At 42.7% G+C, this 14,026-nt stretch overlaps 1 protein-coding gene across 8 annotated transcripts in view; it reads right to left on the bottom strand.

Annotated features, from left to right (window-relative positions):
* Positions 1 to 616: 616 nt before the first annotated feature.
* The window catches only part of TBCEL (tubulin folding cofactor E like), an 89,346-nt gene continuing 75,936 nt past the window's right edge, over positions 617 to 14,026 (bottom strand). For all 8 annotated transcript variants that reach the window (XM_062197219.1, XM_062197217.1, XM_062197215.1 and 5 more), the window contains one exon: positions 617 to 4,640. In XM_062197219.1, the coding sequence (XP_062053203.1) occupies positions 4,322 to 4,640 (319 nt within the window). In that variant the 3' untranslated portion in view covers positions 617 to 4,321. The remainder of the gene's footprint in view (positions 4,641 to 14,026) is intronic.

Here is a 14,026-nt window from a genome sequence, read left to right as displayed (position 1 = left end):
ATCTTTCTTAAAATAAACTGATGTCAAATATCTTAAAAGAGAGATTTCATTCTTAAAGAATAAAAGTACAGGGGGCGGTGCCATGGTGCAATAGGTTAATCCTCTTCCTGTGGCACTGGCATCCCATATGGGCACCGGTACTAGTCCCGGCTACTCCCCTTCCAATCCAGCTCTCTGCTGTGGCCTGGGAAAGCAGTGGAGTCCTTGGGCCCCTGCACCCACATGGGAGACCCGGAAGAAGCTCCTGGCTCCTGGCTTCATATCAGCACAGCTCCAGCCATTGCGGCCATTTAGGGAGTGAACCAATAGAAGGAAGACCTTTCTCTCTGACTCTCCTCTCACTGTCTGTAACTCTACCTCTCAAATGAATAAATTAAAAAAAAATCTAAAAAAGAATAAAAGTATAAAACTTTGCTAACAAAACAACTACTATTATAGTTCCTATCAATCTTTGTTCTGACTTTTGCAAAATTCCAATTGTTAGAATGGTCAGAATTTCCCTAAGGTAGGCCAATCCCCCAGAGAACTCAACAAAAGAACCTGTGTCTGTTTTTACCTATATGAAAACAAACTCCACACTCCAGGAAAAAAATCAGAACACAAAAGGAAATGGACTTGGATTTTTAATTTTTTAAAGATTATCTCTCTATATATATGTTAATAAAAGTGCAAAGAATAGACCTTCATGTTTAAATTATATTCTAAAACAAAATATATATTTCCATTAACTGCAGGAGACAACCAGCAAGTAAAGAGCCTGAGAGAGTCCAGTCCCTCTCCATCACTACACATGGACATAGATTTTAAGGAAGCACCTATGAAAAACAGTAGAGTGTTCACAACATATCTGGTAACACAGATAGCTTCAGGATGTGCTTGGGAGCAGTTTGCATTTTCAATCTAACATGTAATGAGAGGAAAAGTCAACTTCATAAACAGAAATGACATTGCTGAGAACAGTCTAGTGTCCTGTATTCGTGTTTTACATGCCCCGGAGCCTGGCATCTCCCATGTAGCAAGTCACACTCCGTGTGCGTTAGCAACAGGTATCAGCCGCGGGCCTCAAATGCAGAGCAGCTCTTTGTGCAACAAGGGTTCTCTGTTCCTAACACCGCAGGTTTGCCGACACAGCTGAAATATCTAGTTAGAAATGAATTTCATTTTTTCCCCTCACCCCCTCCCTCCCTTCTTCCTTCCTTGATTCCTTCCTTCCTTCTTTTTCTTTCTTCTTCGGGAAACAGAACTTTTGTAAAACATTGCATCATAGCTTTCTGTCCTGTTATACAAAGCTACGCTTATATTTTGGGCTCGTCACTGAATGGTCTTTTAAAACAAGGGGCTTATCATATCTGCTGCTTTCTTGTATATCATGGCAATGGTGATGAGGAGTTGCAGTAACAACACAAACTTTTAATAATAAAGACAGACGACTGGACTTTTTTTTTTTCCTTTAAAGCAATCTAAGTTATTTCAACAATGAAAATCCAAAAACTGATTTCTACTGTGGCTTCAGTAGCGATGTAGAAAGGGTCCCTTGGTTTTGATTTGGCTTTCTTTTATTACTTCTTTCCTTTTTCATAACTGAAAAAAAAAATCCTATTTTAGAAAACATATGTTCTATACACTGTGCCTGTAGCAACACAATCTGTAATACTGGCGATGACAGCATTTTGCCTCACAAACGTTAATATATGCTCTCACTAACCTGGACAGAGTCAATATTAAAATACAGATAAGCTATAGACAATCAAATATGCATAACTTGTGGACTCAGAGGTCCTTGGTCTCTTCTCTCCTTCTTCTGGGCCTGTTATAAAAATAATTTTGGTTACAAGTGTCTACACAGCACCAATTTCATTCCAAGAGCAGCGTCTTTACTCAGCCACCCAAAGGAATCTATAAGTACACATGCTCAAATAGCTTTTCTCATTTACCTCTGTCCATTTACTCTAAAAGACCAGTAATTGTATTAGATTTTTTTCTTAATCAAAAATTATTCAGCAATTATTAAAACTATCAATTACAACACCCTAAAAATACCCATGTCTGCTGAATGAAATGAGAAGTTCCCTTCACATGCAACTGTAGAATAAAAGGAATTACGCTGCAGTTGATATACACTGCGTTCTGCGAGAACAGAAGAAACAGGTCTCTAATAGTAAAAAAGCATTTCATAAAACTTTGTCATATAGAAAATATCTTAGTAATTGTGACCATTCCACCTTTGATAGCACAAGTGTTCACTCTGCCTTCTGCCGTGGGACAGCCAGGGGTCATACGACTGCAAAAACTAAGAGAGCATCTGTTTCCCAGGCTGACAAAAGCAACGGGCTCAGTTACACCATTCCTCTCTCAAACTCCTCTGCACTCGTGTGCACACACACAAAGCACCCATAGTTTTCATATTCACAACACTGTTGCTGTACTATTTCCCTACTTCCAAATATCTGCCCAAAAAAAATGTGATTACAAAATAACTACTCTTGTCTAAACCCAGCCTGGATCTCCGTTGCTCGTTTATGACTGTGAAAGATAAAAGTCTGTAGGAGGAGATCAGGCCTCACGCATCATCTTCTCAGACCCTTTGGTTTCCGTCTTCAATGTTACAATGAATGTAGATTTGACTCAGTGGCCTGGGTCGAAGGCTTTACAGATACTGAACCTGAAGTGCATTAACAGAAGGAACGTCTGCCACAGGAATAGGAAAATAAAAACATAGCAATAATAAGCACAACTGCCCACGCGTGAATAATATGAGAGCCATCCAGAATTTCAGAAGAAACTAAATTTGTAGGAGGGCTGGAAGCACGTAACAAAGGGCAAATGCAACCAGGAAATCACTCAGCCCGCACACCTCCTGCTCCGGTTCTGCCACGTATTTCTCATGACTCCCACGACAGACCTGGTGGACACAAAGACTTACACTGAAGAAAGGGGTTCCATCTGGTTAGTGAAGGAACAGAACAACAAACAAAAAGATGTCAGAGCAGGTGAGGGACTGGCTTTTAAAAGGGAAAGTGCTTGAAATTTGCCTTTGCAAAAAAATAGGACTTGGAGGCAATTCTGAAGTTTTGACACTTACATCTTTACTTGTAGATTAGGCAGAGCTGTTCTTCTCTAGGGGCAACTAAATTGAAACGTAAAACAGAGAAAAGTGCTCATTTATGACATCACAAAGCCCCAAGAAAGAACTGGGAATCAAAGCTCCCTTTGATTAAAATTTCCCACCTTTTACCCAAAGTGCAAAAGCAGGGCTTCAAATGGGTGACACAGGCCAGGAAGTCGTACAGCTCGGTCTCTCACATCCCCCCGCTCCACTTCCTCACACACACCAAGGATGCTTTATTAGCTGAGTCTCAACTCCCCTGGCTGTATATATTCTACTCTCTGGGATTCTTCATGAAGTCAGGCCTCTAGTCCCAGTAGTTTAAAGTAATCAGAGATACAAGGAAATACGCTCAACAAGCAAAAATCAAAGAACTCTGGAACCTGCCATGTTTCATGTTCTCAAAGCAATGGCTGATCTCATAGGTGAGGAACATAGAAAGCGAAACAGTGACAAACACAGAGATCAGAACACTCTGCCTGGGCTTCCAGGACAACAGCAGGCTCTCCCAGAGTTTACCTCTCCATTTACTCTTCTTCAACATCTCAACAGGGTTACAGGTTCTTACTGAGTACCTGAGATCAGAATCAGGCTGAAAATGGGTAAAACATTTAAAATTATTTTAAAAGGGAGAAATGAGATGGCAGGGCAGGGGCAATCACCAAGTTGAGAAATAAGAAGTTAATGACGAGCAGGATGGAACTATCAGGTAAACATGTGGTGACGGAATTCAAAGACAAAACTGAACCCAAACAGGAAAAAGGTGGCAGAGCAGGGCAAAGGAAGAAGCAGGGGAGAGAAGCGCGGGCCCTCCCTGCGCAGGCTCCTGCTTCCTGATGGAAAGACCCCAAGATGCCCGTCTGAGGGGCGGGCGTAGTGCACGCCGCCTTCACCAGCACATTCCTGGTCCTCTGAACCAGGCAGACATGCCCCGGAGAACACAGCAACAAGTCGGTGACTTCTTTGTCATCTTTCACGAGAGAGGGCCCGCAGACTGGAGATGCGGCCAATTCTGCTGGCGGAGCAGAAGAAATCTGTGGTAGAAAATACCCAAAATGGCCCCCTGCCTGTTCTCAGGGGGGAGAAACATACAAAACCCCTCCCAAACCTAAACAAAATCAAACCAAACAAAAGCAGTCTTCTAAAGGAAACCATATTGGAAACAAATGCCCTGCATCAGTCCTCATGTGTGGGTTGTTACAAGGCCGGTAGAGGTTACTTTGTTTTGGATTCCACATAAATCTTATCTCCATCCCTAATGCCGAAGGAATGCAAGGCCCGAGAACTGTACTTCATTTCCTCTGGGCCAAAGGGCGCTTCGTGGTCAAAATAGTAGAGAAGCATGTTGCTCGTCGGTAACTGCACTAGAGTTTTTAATTGTTTCTTGAGTTCTGCAACTGTCTGGTCCAGGCGAATGCTCATCTCTTCCACCTGATCATTAAAGTGGACTTCTACTTTCGCACTGCTCTGGGGTCTTAGGTCCACTTCTGCCAAAGGCTCCAGCTTCCCGTATTTTGTGATCAGTTCATGATACCTAGAAGGATAAAAACAACAGTGTCAACTTAGACTAGCAGCACAGGAGCAAAGGACCTCTTCCTTCCAAACCACAGGGAAACTGTACTGCTCTTCTCAACATCCTTCGAACACCGTACTCCATCTAACGTTACCCTCTCTGTCTCTCTAAGTATGTATTGGATAACTGCTGTGGTTCTGGGATCTGATAGAGCTGCCCTGTTGAGGCCACAGCAAAGCTGCATCCTCGTGGGCAGGAGAAGTGTTTCTGTGGATAGTCCCCACAGCTGCTGCTAATCATTACATAGCAATAGGTTTAGAAAGGGAAGTGGAAACTAGACAAGTAGACTCTACAAAGATAGAGACATCTGATCTGCCTGCAGAATGTGCTTCTTTGGGTGCCATCTAGAAGGGCAGATATCTAAGCACACATTCCTTGGTAACAGACAGGAAGATAGAAGTAGACTAGCAGATTCTGAGGCCTGGAAAATCCATGACTTAGAAACAAAAACAAGTCAGTCTGTTGGCCAATAACCATATCTCCTTTCCGTGAAGCACTGTTTGAATGTTCCAAACTAGTCCCAGCTGTAAAACAAGAAATTTATAATGGAAGAGTCAAGGATATGGACCAATGCTGTGGCCTAGTGGTTAAAGCTGCCACCTGTGGCACCACCGCCCCTATGAGGTGTGGGTTTGAGTCCCAGTTGCTCTACTTCCAACCCAGTTCCCTGCTAATGTGCCTGGGAAAGCAGTAGAAGATGATCCAAGTCCTTGGGCCCCTGCACCCACGTGGGAGACCTGGAAGAAGCTCCTGGCTCCTGGCTTCAGATAGGCCCAGTTCCAGCCACTGCAGCCATTTGGGGAGTGAACCAGCAAATGGAAAATCTGTCTCATTCTGTCTCTCCCTCTTTCTCTCTCTGTAACTCTGCTTTTCAAATAAATAAACGCATCTTAAAAAAAAAAAAAAAAAAAAAGAGCCAAGGATATATCCTCAGGAGAAAGGGAGGACAAATAGGAACTACATGTTCTGCCATCAAGGCAGGAAGAAAGTAAAAGATATCAAGAGGAAGCCGGCACTGTGGCTCAACAGGCTAACTCTCCGCCATGTGGCGCCGGCACACGGGGTTCTAGTCCCGGTCAGGGCAACGGATTCTGTCCTGGTTGCCCCTCTTCCAGTCCAGCTCTCTGCTGTGGCCCAGGAGTGCAGTGGAGGATGGCCCAAGTGCTTGGGCCCTGCACCCCATGGGAGACCAGGAGAAGCACCTGGCTCCTGGCTTCGGATCAGCGCGGTGCGCCAGCTGCAGCACGCTGGTCACGGCAGCCATTGGAGGGTGAACCAACGGCAAAAGGAAGACCTTTCTCTCTGTCTCTCTCTCACTGTCCACTCTGCCTGTCAAAAAAAAAAAAAAATATCAAGAGGAAAGTGAATGGGGCTGGTGTTGAGGAGCAACAGTTTAAGCTGCAGCCTACAACACTGATATACCATATCAGAGGGCTGGTTTCAGTTCCAGCTCCTCCACTTCTGGTCCAGTTTCCTGCTAATACACCTGGGAAAACAGTGGATGGTGGCTTAAGAGCTTGGGCCCTTGCGACTCCATGTGGGAGACCCAGATGAAGTTCCAGGCTCCTGGCTTAGCCTGGCCCAGCCCTGGCATTTGCAGCCATCTGGGGGGTGAACCAGAGGATGGAAGATATCTCTAACTCACTCTCTCTCTCTCTCTCTCTCTCTCTCTCTCTCTTTCCCTCTTTATGTGTGCCACTCTGTCTTTCAAATAAATAAATCTTTTTTTTTTTTAAAAGAAGAAAGTAAATTATAGAGATGAGAATAGGACCCAAAAGATCAAGTTTCTGAAGTGAACCATCTTTGTCTTCACCGCCAGCCTTGGAGGTTCTAGGACTGGTTTTAATGAGGAAGGGAGGCAGTTTTCTACACACCAGAGACAGAAAAAACACTGAAGAGACTTATATAGGAGTTTTGTTAGAACTAAGACACACTGAGGTTAATTAAGGATCGGAATACAATAGTCACATAAGATCACTCTCTAAACCCCCAGCCCACTTTTGGCTTTCACTCAGTCAAATCAATGTCAAAATAAGGTTTGTAGGAACATTCAAGACATAATAAGCCATCTGTGCCTGGAGATGGAGGTAATCATTTCCATTAAGTGGAGTAACAGGGTATGGTAAAAATAGCACCACTTCTGACTTCAGAGTGTTGACTCTGTGTTACAATTAGCTATGTGACTTGGCAACACACTCAATCCTTTTGGCTCTCTCTTCCCTGATTAGTAAAATTAAGATAACAGGTCCTGTCTTTCATGCCTTCATAAAAATTAAGTACCAGATGAATAAACATTTTTAAAATCTAGGTTCATATACAAATAAAAATATTAACATTATATTGCTGCTGCTCCTGAGCTTATATTTAAAATCTTTTATTTTTTTTTTCTGGACAGGCAGAGTTAGACAGTGAAAGAGAGAGACAGAGAGAAAGGTCTTCCTTTGCCGTTGGTTCACCCCCCAGATGGCCGCTATGGCCGGCGCACTGCACTGATCTGAAGCCAGGAGCCAGGTGCTTCCTCCTGGTCTCCCATGCAGGTGCAGGGCCCAAGCACTTGGGCCATTCTCCACTGCCTTTCCGGGCCACAGCAGAGAGCTGGACTGAAAGAGGAGCAACCAGGACAGAATCTGGTGCCCCAACTGGGACTAGAACCCGGAATACCGGAATACAGGCACCGCAGGGAGAGGATTAGCCTAGTGAGACTCAGCGCCAGCCTTATATATTTATTTTAATTTGTTTGAAATGCAGAGAGGGGGAGGGAGGGAGGGAGGGAGAGGGAGAGGGAGAGAGACTGAGATGGACTCCATAAATGCCTGCAACAGCAGGATCTGGGCCAGGCTGAAACTTAGAATCTGGTACGCAACCAAGACCTCTCACGTGGGTGGCAGGAACTGAAGCTGTTGACTCCTCACTACTGCATCCCAGGGTATGCATTAGCAGGAAGAAGGAATCAGAAGTAGAGCCAGGGCTCAACCTAGGCACACTGTATCTGGGCATTCCAAGTGGTACCTTAACCTCCGCACCAAAAACCTACTCAGAGCTTCCATAATGCAAACATCCACACACCTTTAGAAAATATAAGATTGAAATCTGCTTAGACAGGACTTCTTGGAAGAGGTATTTCTATGATGAGACAGATGACAAGAATCTTCTCCCAGGACTTCATACAAAACTAGTATTTTTAAGGGGTTAAAAAAAATCAGCAGCAACAACTAACAAAAAGAGAGGGTATACCTTTATTACCATAATTTTTTCAAAGGAACAAAAAACTCTGTACTATGTGGTCTAGCTAAGCAAAGATCCTAGTCCAACCCCAGAAACCACTATGGAGAAAGAAATTAAGGGAAAAAACTCAGAGCATACTGACAAATACTTCCTAATTACAGAAAAGTGGATTGAGAGGGAAAAAAATGTTGAGGATAAGAAGGTTCTGTGGTCTCACTACCAGAGCATCAGGATTTTAGCAAAGGCAAACCAAACAAAAAAGTTCAAACAAAAAGCAAAGTTACCAAGACTTTAAATTTTCCCAGGAACCAAAGTGCAAAGGTGAAAATATTCCTTCTCCCACCCCATCCCCTAGTATATGCCTTCAAATATGTGAAAATAAGCTATGGCAGCTCAACAGAATCTCAGGAAAGACAGCAGAAGCCATGTGGTCAGATAAGAGTTGAACTCCACTTCAGAGATGTTTTCCCCTCCGATTACAGAAGAGTAGACAGAGTCATAACGCTCTAGCTTTCCAACTTGGCCTGGGAGGAACAAAAGAGACCACAGCAAGGAGTCAAGGAGAGTTCACTCATACTATATTTCAACAAAGAGACTGTCTGTAGAGAAGGACCCCACTTTTAAACACAAGCAATTAGGACATAAAATGGTGACACAGCACATACCATAGCAAGAAGAAGCAAGGCAAAGAACACATAAATGAGGAACAGGCACAGGCAGAGCTCCACTTGAAAGCAAACATGACTGAAGGAAAAGGAAATATACCACAAATAATCAAAGGGCAAGAATATTAAAAAAAAAAAAAAACAAGAGCTCAGAGACAAATGATAAACAGTAGAATAAGATGAAAAGGGAGATTACAGAGCTAATGAAACAAAAAGAGGAGAAAAACATCATTTCTGGCCAAATAAATAAATTAGAAAGGATAGTCTAAGAATATTATGCCTAGCCAAGTTTTGTTCAGAAATGAATTTAACAAGCGGATATTCTGACAGAAGAAAGAATTTAGGGAACAGAGCTACTTGTCTTTCAAGGGAAATAACCCCCCAAAACACTATTCCACAATGATGTTAAAGAAGCAATGGGACGCCCTCAACTTATTTAAATGTAAAAATAAAACTTATAGTTAACCATTGTATACTGTTAGACTCATTTATATTTGACACTACAGCCAACTGAATTTTCAGACTTTTTTTTTGACAGGCAGAGTGGACAGTGAGAGAGAGAGACAGAGAGAAAGGTCTTCCTTTTGCCGTTGGTTCACCCTCCAATGGCCACCGTGGCCAGCGCATCGCGCTGATCCGAAGCCAGGAGCCAGGTGCTTCTTCTGGTCTCCCATGCGGGCGCAGGGCCCAAGGACTTGGGCCATCCTCCACTGCCTTCCCGGGCCATAGCAGAGAGCTGGCCTGGAAGAGGGGCAACTGGGACAGGATCCGGTGCCCCGACTGGGACTAGAACCTGGTGTGCCGGTGCCTCAAGGCAGAGGATTAGCCTATTGAGCCACGGAGCCGGCCCAGACATATTTATTTATATGAAAAATTATAACCTACATGCAAAAATTAGCCTACTTGTTATAAATAGGAAAAAAATCTCTAAAATAAAAGACCTATAAGTTGGTATACTGCGAAGTCCTATAGTTGTCTAAACTCATTATGTCCGGGGGAATTCATTGCCATTCCCCAAATATCTTTTCTTCCTCTCTCATTTAGCACCAAGAACTACTTAATTATCCTAGTTAGAAATTTGACATTCATTCCAATTTCTTCCTCTCCTGTCTCTCCTCTCTACTTCTCTCAATCCACTGCCATGCCCTACGACTTCTCCTAAGTAACTCATGAATCTATCTCCATCTATCTTGCCCACTTCTCTTGTAAATTCAAGCCACTATGATTTAAAAAAAAAAAACTTTTGAAAAAAGTTTTTTTATTTATTTGAAAGGCAAAATTACAGAGGGAGAGGAAAGGCAGAGAGAGAGATCTTCTACCTGCTTGTTCATTCCCCAAATGGCCACAACAGCCAGGGCTGGGCCAGGACAAGGCCAGGAGCCAGGAGCTTCCTCTGGGTCTCCTATATGAGTGGCAGGAGCCCTGGCACTTGAGCTTCTGCTGCTGCTTTTCCAGGCATATTAGCAGGGAGCTGGATCAGAAGTGGAGCAGACAGGACTCAAACCAGCATATGGGATGCTGGTGTTGGCAGGCAGGGGTTTAACCCATTATGCCACAAGGCCGGCTCCAAAACAATATGATTAATAAACTGCATTGCTGCAGCTTTCTGTGGATGCATAAACTAGATGAGTTCTCTCAATATCTGTTGAAGTTTTCTCCTGAAAGACCTTCCTGTCCTGCAAGACTGGAGAGCCCAACTCCCTTGCAAGTGAGATTTAACATCTATCAATCAGAGTCAGCCCTGTGAAGAAAGGCAGTGAACCTAGCAGACAAGCTGTGGAAACAGTTTTAGTAGAGGTTTCCTAACTTCTGAAGTGCAGTTCAAGCAATAGGCTCCCAGAGTCAACAGCCCTGGAAGCAGCTTGATGATCGCTGAGATCACAGTTAAGGTGGTGAGTTCAGCACCAGGGACAGCAGCCTGCTGGTTTTTTGTTTTGTTTTGTTTTGTTTTGTTTTTCTTCTTTTTTTCCCCTCCTTGATCTGATTCTGGAAGAGGTAGGCCAGTTCTCTGGTACTATTGTAGCAGCAATCATAGGGAAGCAGCTTATGTCTCCTCCCCTAACTCTTCCAGAGATTTTGTAAGCATATTATATACTGTCTGAAATGCCTTTCTTCTTAAAATACTCAGGAGCCCCCATGACTGTCAAGGTAGTCTCAAGACAATCATTGACTACATTATAGCCAAAGCAATCGTTAAAAAACAAAATTGACTATATCACTCTCCTTAAAATCAGACAATAATCGTCAGAACAAAACCCTAACATGTTTGAGGTGGGAAGAATTTTAGCTCCCACATCTGAGAGGGCCTAATCTAATCATATGAGCATCAAAAACAAAGAAATTTCTCCAGCTGGTAGTCGAAGAAGTCAGATTCTAAAGATGAGAAGGACTTGACAGACCACTGCTGAACTGAAGAGAGCTGGGTCACATGGAAAGTCTAAGAAGGAACAGGATTCTGTCACCATGCTGAATGAATCTGCAACAGAAGGCTTCTCAACACCTCCAAGAAGGAAAACAGCCCTGTTTGACAGCTTGGTTTGTGAGACCTTATGCAGAGAACCCAGCCAAGCCAAACTGTGCCCAGACTTCTGAACCACAGAAACAGTAAAACTGTTAGTAGGTCTTCTTCAAGCTACTAGGTTTACAGTAAGTTGTTATAGTAATAACAGGAAACTAATACATTGACTATAAAAAGCTCTTAAAGATCTGGTTCATTCACAATTTTACAATCTTATTTTGCACCATATCCAGGATTGTTTTCTGCACTTTCCTTTCTACCTGTTTAAATCTTAAAATCTCCATTTATTTACTAATATGTACATGGGCAAGACTTTGGATGTAGGCTAAGAAATAGTCACTGTTAAACACAAATGAAGAAAGAGTATTAGAGCTATGATTCATTACACACATTGATCATACTGGATATGGTCCCTGAAATGTTACATCAATGAAAATTATGTTTTCAAGACAATCTATTTACTTCAATCTTTATTCTCTGCCTTATCTTAAGCAGGAAAATCAGGAAATATAAGAAAGATATTTTATTCATTATTCAAAAGTCCATCCAAACTGGACTATACCTGCATACTTTGTATCATCTGAGCTTTTCTTAGCATCTGTTCAATGATTTCCTAAAGCTGTACTCTTTAAGAGGTAAATGGTTTCTGATGACTAAGTAGTCTTCAAAATGAAGGATCTCAATTTATATTTTATCAATCAGTGCCTTCATCTATTAACAGCAAGTATTTGATATTTATAAGCCTTACTTATGAAATGGGCAAAATGCCATAAACCTACTTTGGAAGATATTATTGATAAGAATGTAGTGCAATCATCAAATGCTAAAATGTAAAATGGGCTGTATTTGTGTTCAGAAGTTCTCTGTTCCGTTCTGTCATGACTTTCTAACAGAAAATGACCAGCAACAGGCAAAACACAATCTACTACACACAGCATAAAGGCCAGCGTGACCACATGGGCAACGGGGAGTGTGTGATAAACGGAAACCGAGTGCCAGCTGTGACCTTGTGAAGAACACCGCCCACAGGCAAACTGCTGCTGAGCTTTTTTTGCCTTCCTGTTAAATAAAAACACCCACTTTGAGAGACAAGCTTCTTACAACTTTAAGGGTTTTGAATCAGTAGCAGTCAGAAATTAGGCAGGGGTTGAAGGTGGCACTAAAAATAGGGGAATGGAGAATGTGGCCACCTCCATGGAGCTGGGTCAGCTCTTCTGCCAGTGCAAACCAGCGAAGCTTCCCACTGGAGGAGCTTTGGTCCAGGCACCTGCCTAATGGGATGCATGAGCAGATGACAGTGGCACTGCAGTCACAAACATAGCACTTGGAGAGATATTTTCTCCTTCTTCTCATTGCCCACCCTCACTCTGGATTCCCAAGGCCTAGGAGCTTTTCCTCAATCACAAGTCAGACATAAGTCTATAAAGGAAGAGTTGGTATACGACTTGAAAACGACTTTATGTCCCAGCCATAAATCTTATTCTGAGGGTGAACTGATAATAGATCTCAAAGATGGATAGAACAGAATGTTAACTTCTTAGCTCTAGAGTAGCCTTGTAAACTATCTTAACTAAATGCTACAAATAGGCCGGCGCCGTGGCTCAACAGGCTAATCCTCCGCCTTGCGGCGCCGGCACACCGGGTTCTAGTCCCGGTCGGGGCACCGATCCTGTCCCGGTTGCCCCTCTTCCAGGCCAGCTCTCTGCTGTGGCCAGGGAGTGCAGTGGAGGATGGCCCAAGTGTTTGGGCTCTGCACCCCAGGGGAGACCAGGATAAGCACCTGGCTCCTGCCATCGGATCAGCGCGGTGCGCCGGCCGCAGCGCGCTACCGCGGCGGCCCTTGGAGGGTGAACCAACGGCAAAAGGAAGACCTTTCTCTCTGTCTCTCTCTCACTGTCCACTCTGCCTGTCAAAAAAAAAAATAAAAAAAAGAAAAAAAAATGCTACAAATAGTACACATTTTACATAATTTTTAATAAACTAGAAAACTAAAGTATGCCTGGTGACATGTTTTCGTTTGTGGCAGAATGCTTCCAGATTTGGACATTATGTCTCCAAACACATAGAAAAAGTAGCTCACAGAACATCCTGGAGACAAATGAGGGCCTTTCCACCTTATGCAGGTGCCTACACCATAATAGAATCATAAATATCCTTAAGGTGTTCTGTTCATTCCTTACAACTGGCTAGAAGTGTTTTCACAGGTGACCTATGTGGTAGTTTTCAAACTAACAATTCTGTTACTCTATCATCCCTCAAATCCAGGTCCATATTGAATCAAATAGAGTCTTTAAATAAAGATATCGTACTCCAAAGTAAATCCCTAATGCATATATCTGTCTTGTTAGGGAATGTAACGTATAAAGCATGAAAAAAACCTGATGGTTCACTTGGTTAAACCAAATCATTCAAGTATAACTAGAAGAGAAACTTTGTTTACTTTGTCTCCCCAGGCATTTTGATGGATTCAAAAGTATATTCCAAACATAATCTGAATGCTGTTATCTAATCACTTTTGTTATAATATGTTTTCTCTCCCTTTGATAGGGTGTCATATCATGGATTAAAGAAATCACCTTAACATTCTATCACATTCTACACTCTACCAAAACAGTTTTCTCAAGGTCATCAATATTCCATTTATTAAAACACATAAATATAACATTTGTGAGGTAGAAGGAGTCACATAGATAACTTATTCCTTACTTTATAGATATAATAACCAAGGCCCAGTTGGTTAACCCAAAGCCTTTTAGCTGGTGGAAATCAAAACTCAAGTATTTTCTATTTTAAGATTTACTTATTAGAAAGGTAGAGTGGTAGAGAGGGGGGGTGCAACAGAGAAAGCAAGAGTGAGTGAGACAGATTGACTGATCTTCCCTCTGCAGGTTCACTCCCTAGATAGCCACAATAGCCAGGGCTGGGCCATGCCAAAGCCA

The sequence above is a fragment of the Lepus europaeus genome, chromosome 7 (genome assembly GCF_033115175.1).
Source record: "Lepus europaeus isolate LE1 chromosome 7, mLepTim1.pri, whole genome shotgun sequence".
Lineage (NCBI taxonomy): Eukaryota > Metazoa > Chordata > Mammalia > Lagomorpha > Leporidae > Lepus > Lepus europaeus.
The sequence above is the reverse complement of the archived record's forward strand: the minus strand, read 5'-3'. Positions and strand labels throughout refer to the sequence as shown.